The following is a 14,819-nucleotide window of genomic DNA, read 5'->3' as shown; positions in this document are numbered from 1 at the left end:
AAATTGTTGATGTGACATGAAATCAGGCCAAATCAAGCAAGGTTTGGTACCAGTTTGTCAGTTTTATTGCTTTTGCATTTTCAGCTCATCACAGCAAGGTATTGATTTCTCTTTAAGTTTTAGCACATTTGACAGCAAATGAAAGCTCTGATCATTCCAGTCCTAAACTTTAGAAAGCAATAGATTTTAGAAACAATTAAGAAATAAACTTTCCATTGCAAGTTATTTTAAAATATTTGTTATTTCCCCCATGTACATTTATTTATACCAAAAATTTTTTTGTTTTTTTGCTTTTTTTTTTTTTTTACTTTTTTGATGAAATTAATGACTGAATTATTGAAAGGGTGCCATCATTCTAATGAGCTCTTCAGATTTTCTTCTAATGAAGCCCTATTTAGAGCCTACTTTGCTGGGCAACTGGGCTGATCCTACTCAGAAAAGACACAGGAGCAAACTGTATAGAAAATAAAAACTTTATTCTTTCAAGTTTATAAGATAGTTCCCATTACATATAACATTATGGTCAAGGACTCTACACAGCCACGAATGCCCGCAGTCACATAAATATATCCAATCCACTCAATGCCTTCTCCTGCTAAATGAGGCATCAGAAGTCCAGAGGGTCATGTTTTGAATAGAAGTTATCCTTAATGAGATGGCTCCTGTCAGTGCATCAGGAACTAGCCAAGGAGCCTTGCTTGTTGGAGCTGACTCAGAGAGGAAGGGACAGAGGGCCTGCTAATCAGGGATGGGACAGAACTAGATTTTCCCTCATAGTTTAAGATATTTTAGAATCCCAGAATTCAGATTTGGCTTCTTCGTAAGTGTGAACATCTGGAGAGTTCCAACTTTTGGATGAAAACGGAAACCAATTTAGTGGTAAGAAGTAGAAGCCTCCTCAAGAAGGCCCCTAACTGCCCCCCTTCTACAGGAGTTAGGAGAGGAAGACCCAAACTCACCACCGTTGGCTTAGACCAGGAAGCCTCTATACTCCTCTCCCCCATGGTTCAGTGGCACTGACACCCATTCAAAGCAGTGAACATCTTGGTGCTCCACATGCTGCAGCTAGAGTTTGCCAATCAGGTTCTACCTGGAGCTTTAAAGGTGAGTTTGTGTAAACTGCGAACAAGCTGTGGCACAAGTCTCCTGGGACACTAGCTTTGCCCCCCACCCCCAACTTGCAGAAGACAGGAACACCCCAAACCAAATAAAAGCCCAACTAGGCATCTAAATCTGGAACAGGCATCTATTCTCCTGGACACCAGCAGCCGCCCCAGGGGCATTGGGACAGAGTGATGCTAAGGCACAGTCAGTTTTACATTCGAAAGTCAAGCCACCTCTTAAACCCAGGACACATCTGGCAACTTCAGATCCCGTACTAGAAGACAGTCCTCACCGTGAAATGTGCAGACCCATCTTATAGAACCCGCAGTGCCCAGCTGGGGGACAGACTCATCACGTGGCTAATTTCCTGGGGACACTTTCACATAAAGAGGCTTCCCTCTTGAAGAAATGACCCACTGTATCCTTTGGCCCTCAGCTTCCAAGAGCTCTTGGTGCTACCCACTTAATTTCTTTTCCAGATCTTTGTGCTGGGGAGGAAGAAAACACAGGGTAAAAGAAGAACACTGCATTCTCTGGACAACTCACTTTGGCAAAGAGGAATCAGGGAGCTCCCACCTTCTGTCTGCCTTATAAGGAGGGCAGCAATAACCAGAAAAATGCAGAGGTTGTTCTGCTCAATAGAGCTTCCTCACCTCTTTTAGCCAATTTCAAGTTCCTTTTGCAAAGACTGAAGCTGGGCAGTCACGGCGGGGAGGAGGAAATGCCATTGAAAGAGGGGTCCAAGTCATATTACAGGGATAAAGAGCTTCTCCCAAAGGGCAGGGAGAGGGAAGTGTTTGCGTGTGGACCTATGTGCATGATGGGGGTACCCACATCCACAGCCTCACGAGCCTGAAGTATAGTGCCAACCAGATGGCCTATGTCCAGTGCAAGAAACCAACAGTTATACTGCCAGTATGGGGAGAGCTTGGGCCCTGGAAGAAAGACCCATCATGGAGATTTCTAGGATCAATTATCAAGCAAGGCAGAGCAGCATCTGGACAGCTATGCTGAACATAGACCATGGAAAGTTGGCCTCAGAGTACATGCCCCGTCTCTTCCCCCACCTGCCAATGGAGACAAGGCCAAAGAGGCAGCTGAGTCATGAGCACTGACTTCAACTCCTCCCCCAAAACTGTTCCCCTAAAATTGTGAGTAATGAAGCACTTTCTCAATCAGTTCTGAAGGAATGTGTATATCAGCCTTTCTCTGCTGCTATTTGGGTGGCCTGGCATTGGAAGGAGTCTGGCCTCTTTATGCTGCAACATCTCTGGAAATGGATATGCAGTATCTTGGAGGGCAGGCAATTATAGCTGGGGTTGGTCAAGGGATGCCTCCTACTGAAGACCCAGACTGCACACCTGAGGTGCTTAGATGATTACCTCTCTCCATGCAGCCTGGGAGAGGCTGAACTTCCTCAGCTCTAGGGAGTTGATCGTGCCTGAGCAGATGCCCTGGTTGGTCTTGGAGGGATGAAGCATCCACAAACACAGCTGGGCTGTAAGGCTGGGATTAGTTGCCCGGCACCCACCGATCTTCCCAGAGGTCAGGGTGAGAGATGTTCCTCCATTTGGCCCAGGAGTAAATGTTCAGGCATAGAATAGGGTTCCAGCACCCTCATTTAAATCAGGAAAGTCTTTCTGGCCTTCTGGTTTCCCATTTTATAATGGGATTTGAGAAGCAGGCAGAGATCTGGGTAAATATATGCCCAGAATACCTTTCTTGGCTTAAGGGCTTCAAAGGAAGTCAAATGTAGTTAGGAGTCTATTCTTAGACTTGATTTAACTTCTTGGGTCCAAAGCCGAAGGATTGGCCAGAGCTGCATGGAGGTGGATGTGAGGTACAGAAGGCAGGAAAGGGGCAAGAATCTAGTACTGATGACTAAGAAGGAAGAGAAGGCTGCAGGGGTGAACATCTGTTGGGGAAGGGTGCTTCTCTGCAGGAGGAAAAGATGGAATCTTCTTGTTTCAAGAGCCAAAGCAGCAGAAATTCATACGAAGCCTTAGTCCTTTTCCTCCAGTTTGGAGGTAAGCCCACTGGGACACAGCCTTTGGATAGAGGCAAGCTGAAGGCTTAGAATTTACTGTCTTAAGAGGGGGAACTTCTAGGGTTGTGCCATTTGGTTAAAGGGGGACAGGGATTGGAAAAGCGACTAAGGCTTCTAGGATGGGAAACACCAAAGTCTAAAGTTAATCAGTGTCCAGTGCCCCACAGTTCAGCAAACTAGGAGATGGAAGAACAGGAAGGAAACCACCCTAGAGAGCAGACCACTGGAGCAGCTAAAGAGGTGCTACTGTCACAGAGAGGTATTTTAGATATTTCAATCGCTATTTTCCAAGGAAACTTTACACACCCCTTTCTTGCTAGAAAAAGAAAGGAGGGAAAACCTGCTTCAGAGACCAGACCCTTAACTATAAAAATAACGCGTACATTCCCTGGGAATATGTTCTACAGCTAAGGAGATTACAAAGACTGCAAGAGATGGTATCACAAAAGTCTGCCACATTTATCCTGTTAACTGCAAGTTCAGAGCAGTTCTCAAACCGGTCATGAACTAAGAGTGCAACTCTGCCCCAAGACTTTCCTTTTCTTTTCTTCATTTTTTGAAACAAAATAAAACAAAACAAAAACCAGAAGAATTAAAAGCACTGTAGCTGCGGTGAGTCTATTGTTCTCTCAATCCAACTGTCTCCTGCCTCTACACGAGGATGAACACGGGGCTGCAGCTCGCTCTTAGCAAAAATAAGCTTCATCCCTTGCGGCTGTTGGTTCTGACTGTGTTCTCACCAGTGTTCCATGGAGAAAGAGAGAGAGACACGCACACACAGAGACAGAGACAGAGACAGAGACAGAGACAGAGACAGAGAGAGTTCCCAGACAGTTTCAGTCTCCAGCTCCCTTCAGGAGTGAAAAGGAGCTCATGGGGAAGGGTCTTCATTCCAGTTCTTAGAGAAAATCAAGCTCCAAAGCCTGGTGGAGGGACACTAGGTCTCCATGGTTTGTGATTCTCCAGAAAGGCATGTTGTGCTGGAAGAGAGGGGACAGTTGATAGGTGATTAACCCAACTTCTTTTGGGAGCTCATATTTATCCATATACCCATTCCTCTCACCAAGATACTTGGTACTCCTCTCTACTTCTGCCCACCTTCTAGGGCTATTATAAGGATCAAGTGAGTCATATGCATAAGGACTTTGTACACTACAGGACACTTTACAAAAGTGAGAGATTTTTTATTAGGTCTTTAGTGGTAACTGTGCATTTATGATATATGCTCATTCTAGCTACTACATAGGGTCTTTAGGATCAAATAAAATGACCCACATAAGAAATCAGTATTAATATTACATTGCTTTTTTATAGACGGTTAGTAAGTTTCAGAGCTACAAAGCCCATATCTTGTTTACAACTAAGATGCAGAATCTATACATCTGAGAAATAATAATCCCATTTACTATGTTGTCAGAATCCTGTGCAGAATACTGTGTGTTCTGGAAGCCACTTAAAAAAAATTATTCAGCAAAACTAAAAGGCAACCAACAAAATGGGAGAAGATATTTGCAAACGACATATAAGATAAAGGGTTACTATCAAAATCTATAAAGAACTTATCAAAGTCAACACCCAAAAAAACAAATAATCCAGAAGAAGAAATGGGCAAAAGACATGAATAGACACTTCTCCAAAGAAGACATCCAGATAGCCAACCGACACATGAAAAAATGCTCAACATCACTCATCATCAGGGAAATACAAATCAAAACCACAGTGAGATACCACCTCAAAACAGTCAGAATGGCTAACATGAACAGTTCAGGCAACAAGAGATGTTTGCAAGGATGTGGAGAAAGAGTATCTCTTTTGCACTACTGGTGGGAATGCAAACTGGTGCAGACACTCTGAAAAACAGTATGGAGGTTCCTCAAAAAACTAAAAATAGAACTACCCTACAACCCAGCAATTGCACTACTAGGTATTTATCCAAGGGATACGGGTGTGCTGTTTCAAAGGGGCACATGCACCCCCATGTTTATAGCAGCACTATCAACAATAGCCAAAGTATGGAGAGAGCCCAAATGTCCATCGATGGATGAATGGATAAAGAAGATGTGTGTGTGTGTGTGTGTGTGTGTGTGTGTGTGTGTATATATATACACACACACACATATGTATATATATATATATACACACATACACACACACACACACACACACACACACACACACACACACAAAATGGAGTATTACTCAGCAATCAAAACTAGAGAAGACAAATATATGACTTCACTCATGTAAGGACTTTAAGATACAAAACAGATGAACATAAGGGAAGGGAAGCAAAAATAATATAAAAACAGGGAGGGGGACAAAACAAGACACTCCTAAACATGGAGAACAAACAGAGGGTTACTGGAGGGGTTGTGGGAGGGGGGAGGGGCTAAATGGGTAAGGGGCATTAAGGAACCTACTCCTGAAATCACTGTTGCCCTATATGCTAACTAACTTGGATACAAATTAAAAAAAAATAAATAAACTAAAAAAAAATTTTTTTTTTCCTGGAAGCCACATTTTAAAGAAGGGATCTGAAAAATCCAAGTGTTGGAAACCATGTTCTATGAAGCTGAAGGGGATTAGCTCTACTGACTGTTTTGCTCAAATTGGTGGCAAATTACCTGGAACACTTAAGTCCTACAACAGTTATTCTGGCATGCAGCTCAGGGTTTTTTCGAGCATGCTGCTCACATATAATATTTAAAGGGCTTTTAATATGCAGAAGAGGAAACAGACGTGTTATGCTGTGTTCAGGACTAGGACCAGGATGTGAAAGTTACAGACATGAGTTTTAGTTCTGTGGAAGGAGGAACATCCTAACAGCTTGGGTGGCCCCATGGTAGAACAGGACACCTAGGAAGCGGACTCCCAATTCTTGGGTTTATTCAAGCAAGAGTCAGAAAGTCTTCTGTCAAAGTGGCTGCAGAAAACGTCCCTCACAGGGTAGAGGTTGAACTGGATGGAACTCTAAAGGCATTTTCCAGTGGGTATATCAATAATAGATGATTTTTTTTTTTTTAAAGAAGCCAGTTGGACATCACTTTGGCTTCTGCAGTTAATATTCTTTTTTGTTTTAATTGTTTACTTATTTATTTTTAAGTTCATTCATTTATTTTGAGACAGACAGAGAGCGCGCTTGCAGGGGAGGGGTAGAGAGAATCCCAAGCAGGCTCCGCACTGTCAGCGCAGAGCCTGACATGGGGCTCAAACTCACAAACTGTGAGAACATAACCTGAGCAGAAATCAAGAGTCAGGCGCTTAACCAACTGAGCCACCCAGGTGCCCCTCAATGGTAGATGATTACAGGCATCAGCTTAGAGGCACCAACTCTGCTAACGACTGAAGTTGTTCTTTATCTCCCCCACTCCCTTCTTCAAACCAAGAAGCACTGATGCCTCCATCTACTAGTTTCTAGTGTCTTTCCCAGAGGGCAAGAAGTACTTTAGAATCAAAGCCTCAGAGATAACACATGAGAAAAAAAGAAAAAGAAAAAGAAAGAAATGCTACATAAAATGGTAAATGAAAACATTATGAGGTAATCATGCCACCAGATTACCAATCACAGTTTATTAATAGTGGAAGTTTTTACATTAACTGGGTGAAGAAATCAGGACAGCTGGTCCTAGTTGGCAACCTACCACCTCCAAGTCTAAGAAACAGAGTTGCTGGAAAGAAACTAGGGTAGAGGAAAAGAACTTCTGCAGATCCATTTAATAAATGCAGAGGAGGATAAGTAAACTGTCCAAAGTCACACAGCTAAATAAACAGATGAGATCTGAACCAATCTACTGTTAGATTACAGAGCCAAGACTCTTTCATCTACTGTTTCCTGTATTAAGATGAGGTGACCTGGAGTTGGGACCTGCATAGTGAGGAGGTTAATGTCAGAAGAAGCCTTCCTGGGCTTGGAAGCAGAAAGGATTTTATCTAAATTTCTACTTGATTGTACTGGCTTTTTGAAGATCTAAAGCCTGGAAAAGTCAGAGTGATTTGCTTTTTTTTTTTTTTTTTTGAGAGAGAGAGAGAGCGCAAGCATGAGTGGGAGGGGGGGGCAGAGGGAGAGGGGGAGAGAGAAAGAGAATCCCTCTGAGAGGGGCTCAATCCCATGACCCTGGGATCGTGACCTGAGCCAAAATCAAGAGTCAGATGCTCAGCTGACTGAGCCACCCAGGCGCCCCTTTTTGTAGTGAAGTTTCATAGTCTTGGGAAGGCGCTGCCCTCTAAGATGAAGATGGAAGATGGGGGTCCCTACAGCAGGGCTCAAAGATTTTAAAATTTGAGTGGCAAACAGAAGGGGGATAAGAAGGATCTAACAACTTATAGGGAAAGCTCTATTTGGGGAAACAAATGAACCTCTTTGAAGAAAAACGGGAGAGAAAGAGAAGGGAAAACACTAAAGACACAGCAGATTGCTAAGATTTCTGACTTTTACCATCTTTCTAATTGCTTCATGCATTACCACACGCACTGTTCTCTTTACCTGTTTGGCTGCAATTTCTTCGTCTCGCCCATCTCCAATCACTACATACGTGACTTTCTTTCCAAACCTAGACACGATTCTCTCGAAGCAGCTCTCCTTACCTGATGAGAAAAAGAAATTTCCCATTAGGACATTCTCCCTACCTTTTTTCAACACCAAAGAGAAGGGCTGCTGCTGGTTCACCTGCCTATGCTTGGACAGAACAAGCAGCAGCCCATGTGGGTAGTTTGGTGGGGAGTAAGTGTGACAGCCAGAGATCCAGCAGGCCCGCTACCCAAAGAATGGGAAATTGGGCTATTTAGACAACAATGAAGACATCAGGCTTTCTAGGCATTGTGCTTTCTAGGTTCTTATTTTAATCTTCATATTTAGGGTAAAGCCCCTAAGATCTTAGTGTGGGGAATTTTTTTTTTCTTTTTTCTTTTTTAATATATGAAATTTACTGTCAAATTGGTTTCCATACAACACCCAGTGCTCATCCCAAAAGGTGCCCTCCTCAATACCCATCACCCACCCTGCCCTCCCCCCACCCCCCATCAACCCTCAGTTTGTTCTCAGTTTTTAACAGTCTCTTATGCTTTGGCTCTCTCAGTGTGGGGAATTTTTATAAATGGGAAGCAAAGGAGCCTAAAAAGTGTGACAGCTGGGATACCACTTCTCTTCTCCCTATCTCCTGTACTTTATAGCTTACAAAGCAGCTTTCAAGGGTACTCCTTTAATGAATTCTCAAAATAATCCAGTGAGATAACTACCATTTCATATTTACAGGTGAAAATGAGACTGAAAAGATTAGAAACTTGTTCTAGATCACAAACAAGCTAGTAGCTACACTTTGGACTCCTGGTTCCAAGTCTAGGTTCTGGCTATTATGCCATGATGAAAGGATGATTTTGGAGGGAAACTGTTTTAGTATAGGGAAAAAAAAAAAAAAAAGTGGAAGCATAAGGTCCTGATTTGTTTGTAACAAGAAATGGGCTAACGGCCATTTTCCTCCCATTCTTCATTTTCCAGAAACAGTCCTAGGCATGGGTCTTATGTCTTTTAGTGGGGTAGAGCCCCAGAGTGCCAATGAATATGGCAGTAAATCTGTCACATCCAGAATATCCTATTATATGCTGTAACTGTAAGCAACTGAGATAGTGTATCTCTGAAATTGACCTTGGGAAAGGGTGATTTAAATCCATGCAGACAGTTGAAAAACACTGGCAATGTACCAAAATTCAAATCCCATGTGAAACACACCAGAAAGATGCACAGATGATACTGGTGTAGGAAAGATACTTTAGTTGCATAAGTAAACCAAAAGGCAATTATCTCCCTTGCTCTTTTCACCATCTTAGACTTTATTTCCCTGTTTCTGTTAGGCAAAGTCCTAACTCTGCTTTCTTCTTCATCCTGCTCCATTAACCGCATCCTTTCTTCTTACCAGACCAGAGACTTAGCACCAAGGTTCCTGAGTGAGGAAGAAAAAAGTGCCTCTTCCTCAAGGCACTTGACTGCCATCTGCTGGAAAATTGTTGCAATAAGTATATAAATACATGAACTGGAGAAGACTAGATCGTAATTGACAAGAAAACCTATACACCTTTACTCAGAAGTCCTGCTTGGCACATCTAAGCAACTGCAAGTCTTTGAAATCTCTAGCCCAACTGGCACCTCAAACCAGGTGAACTAGTCACCTGGACCAAACACTAGTCCACTTTGGGCTTCAGTCTCCCACTTGTGATAAAAAGCTTGGCTCAGGTGCCCTCAGGTCCCTTTCAGTGCTAACACTCTGCAATAGCATTGTGATGTGGACATTCGAATCAGGCAATTCAATGTTTGCAGAGTAAATGCATATTAATCTCATAAATTATTCAGTAGATGACTATAATCCATGTTTTGAGCCCCGATTCAAATATTAAATATTTCCACTAATAATAAATTTTTATTATGTTCAAAGAGCTGTCTTAATTCCATTCCAAATATTACATCCTTATGACCTAAGCCAACCACTGCCAGACCCAGTCTACTTTATGATCTGTCTATAGAAAAAAACCTTAAATCAGATTTTAGACTTTTTTCCCAAGACCCAACAAAGGAAATGTCTCCTATTTAGAGGACAAGGACACAAGAGATGTTTTCATTGTTCTGGCATGTAATGATCAAGGATGAAATACATTTAGGAATGTCTCCTCTAAAAGGATTAAGAGATGGAGAGAGTTATTAACAGCTCAAAGTGAAGAAGTAGCTACATGAAAAAATGACTCCCAATACCGTTGGTAAATATACCTCCTCCATTTTACTCTCTCAAAAAAATTCTGGAGATGAGCTTTCCATTCAGGAGGGTATGGGCAATGGCCACTCAGCTTACCAAAAGTCAAACAACTGCAAGACTTTAAACAAGCCTTTGGAGAATATTAGGTTTCTGGGCTTCCTCTATCAAAAACACTTATGACATTTTCAGAGATGATTTTGAGAAGTCTTGTTAATGTCCAAGATAACAGAGTGGCAATTAACAGAACCAAAGCTCTGAAATCATTTCAGAGGAAGGAAACAAATATTTTGTCTCCTTGCTCCCCATTTCACAGTTCTGTCAAGGAAAGCCTTAAGCCTCTCACTGTGGTTACCAAGGCACCAGGTACCCCTATAGCTTCGTAAATCAGCTCTGGGTGAAATGAGATTGAGAAAAATTACCAAATAAGCACATGTACTGTCAAAGGGAACACAATCATTCCCACTCAGTGGGTGTCAGGACTCAGTATAAAAAGCACTGCAGAAGATCTACCTTTCAAGTATGAAAGGCTTTAGCGAGTGCTCTGGGTTCTTATGAAATGCATAGTGAAACAGTGGCAGCAAGAGCAAAATATGAAGGGGGGCTGGATTTCCCCTAATCTACTGTAAATGAAATCAACATACACACTCAAAAAAGAATAAAATAAATTCCTGTATACCTTCCACCAACCCACTTTTGTCAAATCTTAAACACTTTATCTTTGCTTTAGATAAAAATATTAAGAATAATGAGATATTAGATTTTTTTTTTGAAGTTTCCTGTGTATCCCCACCTGATGACCCTTCCTTTCTGCATATGTATCCATTAACAATGTATGGCATATGGCTGTGAACATTTTTGACCTCTAGATAAACGATACATGCTGTACTTACCTATCTGCAATGTGTTTTTTGTGTTGAACATTGTTTTTCATATTAATCCTTGCAGATGTATGTAGGTTAGTTCATTCGCTTTTAACTGCCATATAGCATTCCATTGTTTGGATATATCTATTTATCCATTTTCTTTTCATGGACAGGTTCACAGATAGGCTGTCTCTAATTAGTTTCTATTATGAACAATGTGGCATCAAAAAAAAACCATTCTCACACATGTCTCCTTGTGGATGTGGGAATTACTTAAGGGCAGGTGTTGGCAAACTACCTGTATAGAGTCAGGTAGTAAATAGTTCAGGCTTTGCAGGTCATATTATCTCTGTTGCAACAACTGAATTCTGCTACTGTAGAGTGAAAGCAGCTATTGAAATGATCCGACATTGCTATGTTTCAATACAACTTTATAGAAACAGGCATTGGGCAGAATCTGGCACATGAGTTAGAGTCTGCAGACCCCTGTACTAAAGTGTATCTATCTAAAAGTGGAGTTGCTTAGGGGTGCGTGGGTGGCTCAGTCGGTTAAGCGTCTCAGGTCATGATCTCATGATAACTTCGGCTCAAGTCATGATCTCACGGTTTGTGAGTTTAGGCCTCACGTTGGGCTCTGTGCTGACAGTTCAGAGCCTGGAACCTGCTTCAGATTCTGTGTCTCCTTCTCTCTCTGCCCCTTCCCCACTCATGCTCTCTCTCAAAAAATAAATAAATGTTAAAAAAAATTTATAAAAGTGGAGTTGCTTGATCACAGGGTTATGCACATCTCCAACTTTACAAGACATTGACAAACTGTTCTCCAAGAAGGGCTATATCCATTTTCAATCCCACAGATAGAGTGTTTCCATTTTCTTGACAAAATTGGGCACTGTTAGACTAAGTCTCTATCAATCTGATGAACAGGAAATGTATCAGATTTTAATTTGCATTTCTTTAATCTGAATATCCTTAATTGGTGAGGTTAAGGAACTCTTCATATGCTTACTGGCAACCTGATTTTCCTTTTCTGCAAACTGGCTGTTCCAAGGTTTCTGTCCACTTTTCTAGTATGTTGTTTGTTGCTTAATGATTTATAGTTCTTTATAGATTTTGTATACCAATTAACAAGTAAAAGGGTTGCAAATATCTTTTCCCAGTCTGGTTTGTTTTGTCACTTTATACTATCTTTCACTGGATATAAAATTAAAAGCTTCATCTAATCAAAACAATAATTTTTTGTTTTTTAGAACTATTTTTGGGGTCTATTTTTTTTTTAAGTTTACTTATTTTGAAAGAGAGAGAAAGAGAGAGAGACAGCGAGCAGGGGAGGGGCAGAGAGAGAGAATCCCAAGCAGGCTTCGCACCATCAGCATGGAGCCCTATGTGGGGCTTGAACTCACTAACTGTGAGATCATCACTGAGCTGAAACCAAGAGTCAGTGCTCAAGCCATGGAGCCACCCAGGCACCCCTAATTTTGGGGTCTTTTAAATGAGATCCTTTTCTACTCTTCTGTATTTTCTTCTAAAAGTTAAGCTTCTGCTTACCATGTTTTTTTTTTTTTAATCCATTTGGGATTTATTTTTTCAAATAGCATAAAGAAGGAATATAATTCTGCTTTTCTCTTCATATGGATAGATAACGCAATTAGCACCAGCAAGTGAAGATAAGTTCCATGAGTACAGAGGATTTTGTAACTGTTGTATTCCTAGCACCTTGGCAATACCTGACACACAGGAGGCATCGCTATTGTCCTTCCTCATGTGTGAATCATTTCCACCTGCATATCAACTTGGTAGAATTTCTCTTATGTTCGAAAATCTTCTTGAACCCATATACTTCTCCAATTACTGCCTCATTTCTTTGTTATTCTTTACAATTGATCTAAAGTGTTGTCATATGGTTGACTTCTCCAGCTCTCCTAAGTCCATTCCAATTAGGATTTCACCCCCATCATTTTGCTCAAACTGCACGTCAAGATTATTAATGACCTCCTCCATGTAGCTAAAAGCAACCTTATTTGATTCATCAGGAACATCTGACTGGAGCCTGGAACCTGCTTTGGATTCTGTGTTTCCCTCTCTCTCTCTCTGCTCCTCCCCCACGCGTGCTCTCGCTCTCTCTCTCACTCAAAAATAAAAAAAATAGGGGCGCCTGGGTGGCTCAGTCAGTTAAGCGTCTGACTTCGGCTCAGGTCATGATCTGATGGTTCATGGGTTCAAGCCCTGCATTGGGCTGTGTGCTGATAGCTCGGAGCCTGGAGCCTGCTTCTGATTCTGTGTTTCCCTCTCTCTCTGTCCCTCCCCCGCTCATACTCTGTCTCTCTCTCTCAAAAATAAATAAAACATTAAAAAAAATTAAAAAAAAATTAAAAATTAAAAAAAAGAAACATGACTTTCTTTTCCTGATTGTCAGCCATAGTACTTATGACCATATGACATATGTAGGTTACTTACTAACTTATTTACTGACCGACCATTTCTTCCCACTAGGGGCAAGGATTTTTGTCTTTTTGGATCACTGTTGTATCCCCAACGCCTAGCAAAATGCCTTGCATATAAAGGTGACCAAGAAATATTTGGTGAATGAAGGAACAAAAATAAATGTCAAAAGGGCTTGGTGGGCTTATAACCTCCACAGGTCCAGGGATACAAAAAGAAAAAAAAATCAGACCTACTTTTTATGGAGAAAGCTGATCAGTAGGCATGTATTAGATTAAAAAAATGAATAACCACAGCTCAGCTTCAAACTCCAGGAAGTACAATGGTACAATGTGGAAGTAGAAGCTGTAAGCAGAAAGAGTCTGAACAGGCGAGGAGAGGGTTGTCATGTTCCTCTTTCCCTGACCATGTGTAGCACACAAGAAGCAGAGTGAGATTCTGCTGCCTTTTTTTTTTATTTAAAAAAATATTTTTTTACATTTATTTATTTTTGAGAAACAGAGTGAGACAAAGCGTGAGCGGGGGAGGGGCAGAGAGAGAAAGAGACACCGAACCTGAAGCAGGCTCCAGGCTCTGAGCAAGCGGTCAGCACGCAGACTGATGCGGAGCTCGAACTCACAAACTGTGAGATCATGACCTGAGCCGAAGTCAGACACTTAACCCACTGAGCCACCCAGGTGCCCCTCTGCTGCCTTCTTAATAGAACAAGTTGGTCTTGTATAAACCTGGCACCAATTAATTAATTCAGCAGATGTTTACTGAGTACCCACTGTCTCACATATTTGGTACTGAATACATTTTTAGGGGTTAAAAAGTACCTTCATATAGTCTCATTTGATTTCACAACCTATCTGGAAGTTTCTCATTTTATATAAGAAAACTGAGGCTCAGGAGATAAAGTAATTTGCCTAAGGTAAGAACTAGTAACTGGGAGAGATAGGACTTGAATTCTAGTCCTTATTACTATTTTTTTCCTTTTCAAAAAACTGTGGTAAGAAACACGTAACAGAAAATTTGCCATCTTCACCATTTCTAAATGTACACTTCAGTAAAGTATACTCACATTGTTGTGCAACATATATCTCTAGAAATTTTCATGGTGCAAAGCTGAAATTCTATACCCATTCAACAGCCAATTCCCCATTTCCCTCCCCTCCAAGCCCCTGTTAATCACCATTCTACTTTCTATTTCTATGAATCTGACTACTCTAAGAAGTATTTGTCTTTCTGTGACTGGCTTACCCCATTAGCAGAGTGCCTTCAAGGCTGATACGTGTGGCTGTATGTGACAAGAGTTTCTTCCCTTTTATGACTGAATAAAACCCCACTGTACGTATACACCACATCTTGTCGAGCCAATCATTCGATGGACATCTGAGCTGCTTCCATCTCTTGGCTACTATGAACACAGGTGTGCAAATATTTTTTTGAGAACCTGCATTCATTTTGGATATATACCCAGAAGTGGGATTGCTGATCATATGATAGTTCTATCTTTAATTTTTTTGAGGAACTGCTGTATGGTTTTCCATAGCAGTTTCAACATTTTATGTTCCCACCAAAAGGGCAGAAGGGTTCCAATTTATCCACATCTTTGTCAACACTTCTTATTCTTTGTCTTTTTAA

At 41.3% G+C, this 14,819-nt stretch overlaps 1 protein-coding gene across 2 annotated transcripts in view; it reads right to left on the bottom strand.

The window, feature by feature from the left end:
* Positions 1–3,970: 3,970 nt before the first annotated feature.
* The window catches only part of EYA3 (EYA transcriptional coactivator and phosphatase 3), a 93,951-nt gene continuing 83,102 nt past the window's right edge, over positions 3,971–14,819 (bottom strand). For both annotated transcript variants that reach the window (XM_049618785.1, XM_049618786.1), the window contains 2 exons: positions 7,635–7,735; positions 3,971–4,131 (listed from right to left, as the gene is read on the bottom strand). In XM_049618785.1, coding sequence (XP_049474742.1) covers positions 4,051–4,131; positions 7,635–7,735 — 182 coding nt within the window. In that variant the 3' untranslated portion in view covers positions 3,971–4,050. The remainder of the gene's footprint in view (positions 4,132–7,634; positions 7,736–14,819) is intronic.

Source organism: Panthera uncia (genome assembly GCF_023721935.1).
Source record: "Panthera uncia isolate 11264 chromosome C1 unlocalized genomic scaffold, Puncia_PCG_1.0 HiC_scaffold_4, whole genome shotgun sequence".
Taxonomy (NCBI): domain Eukaryota; kingdom Metazoa; phylum Chordata; class Mammalia; order Carnivora; family Felidae; genus Panthera; species Panthera uncia.
The sequence above is the reverse complement of the archived record's forward strand: the minus strand, read 5'-3'. Positions and strand labels throughout refer to the sequence as shown.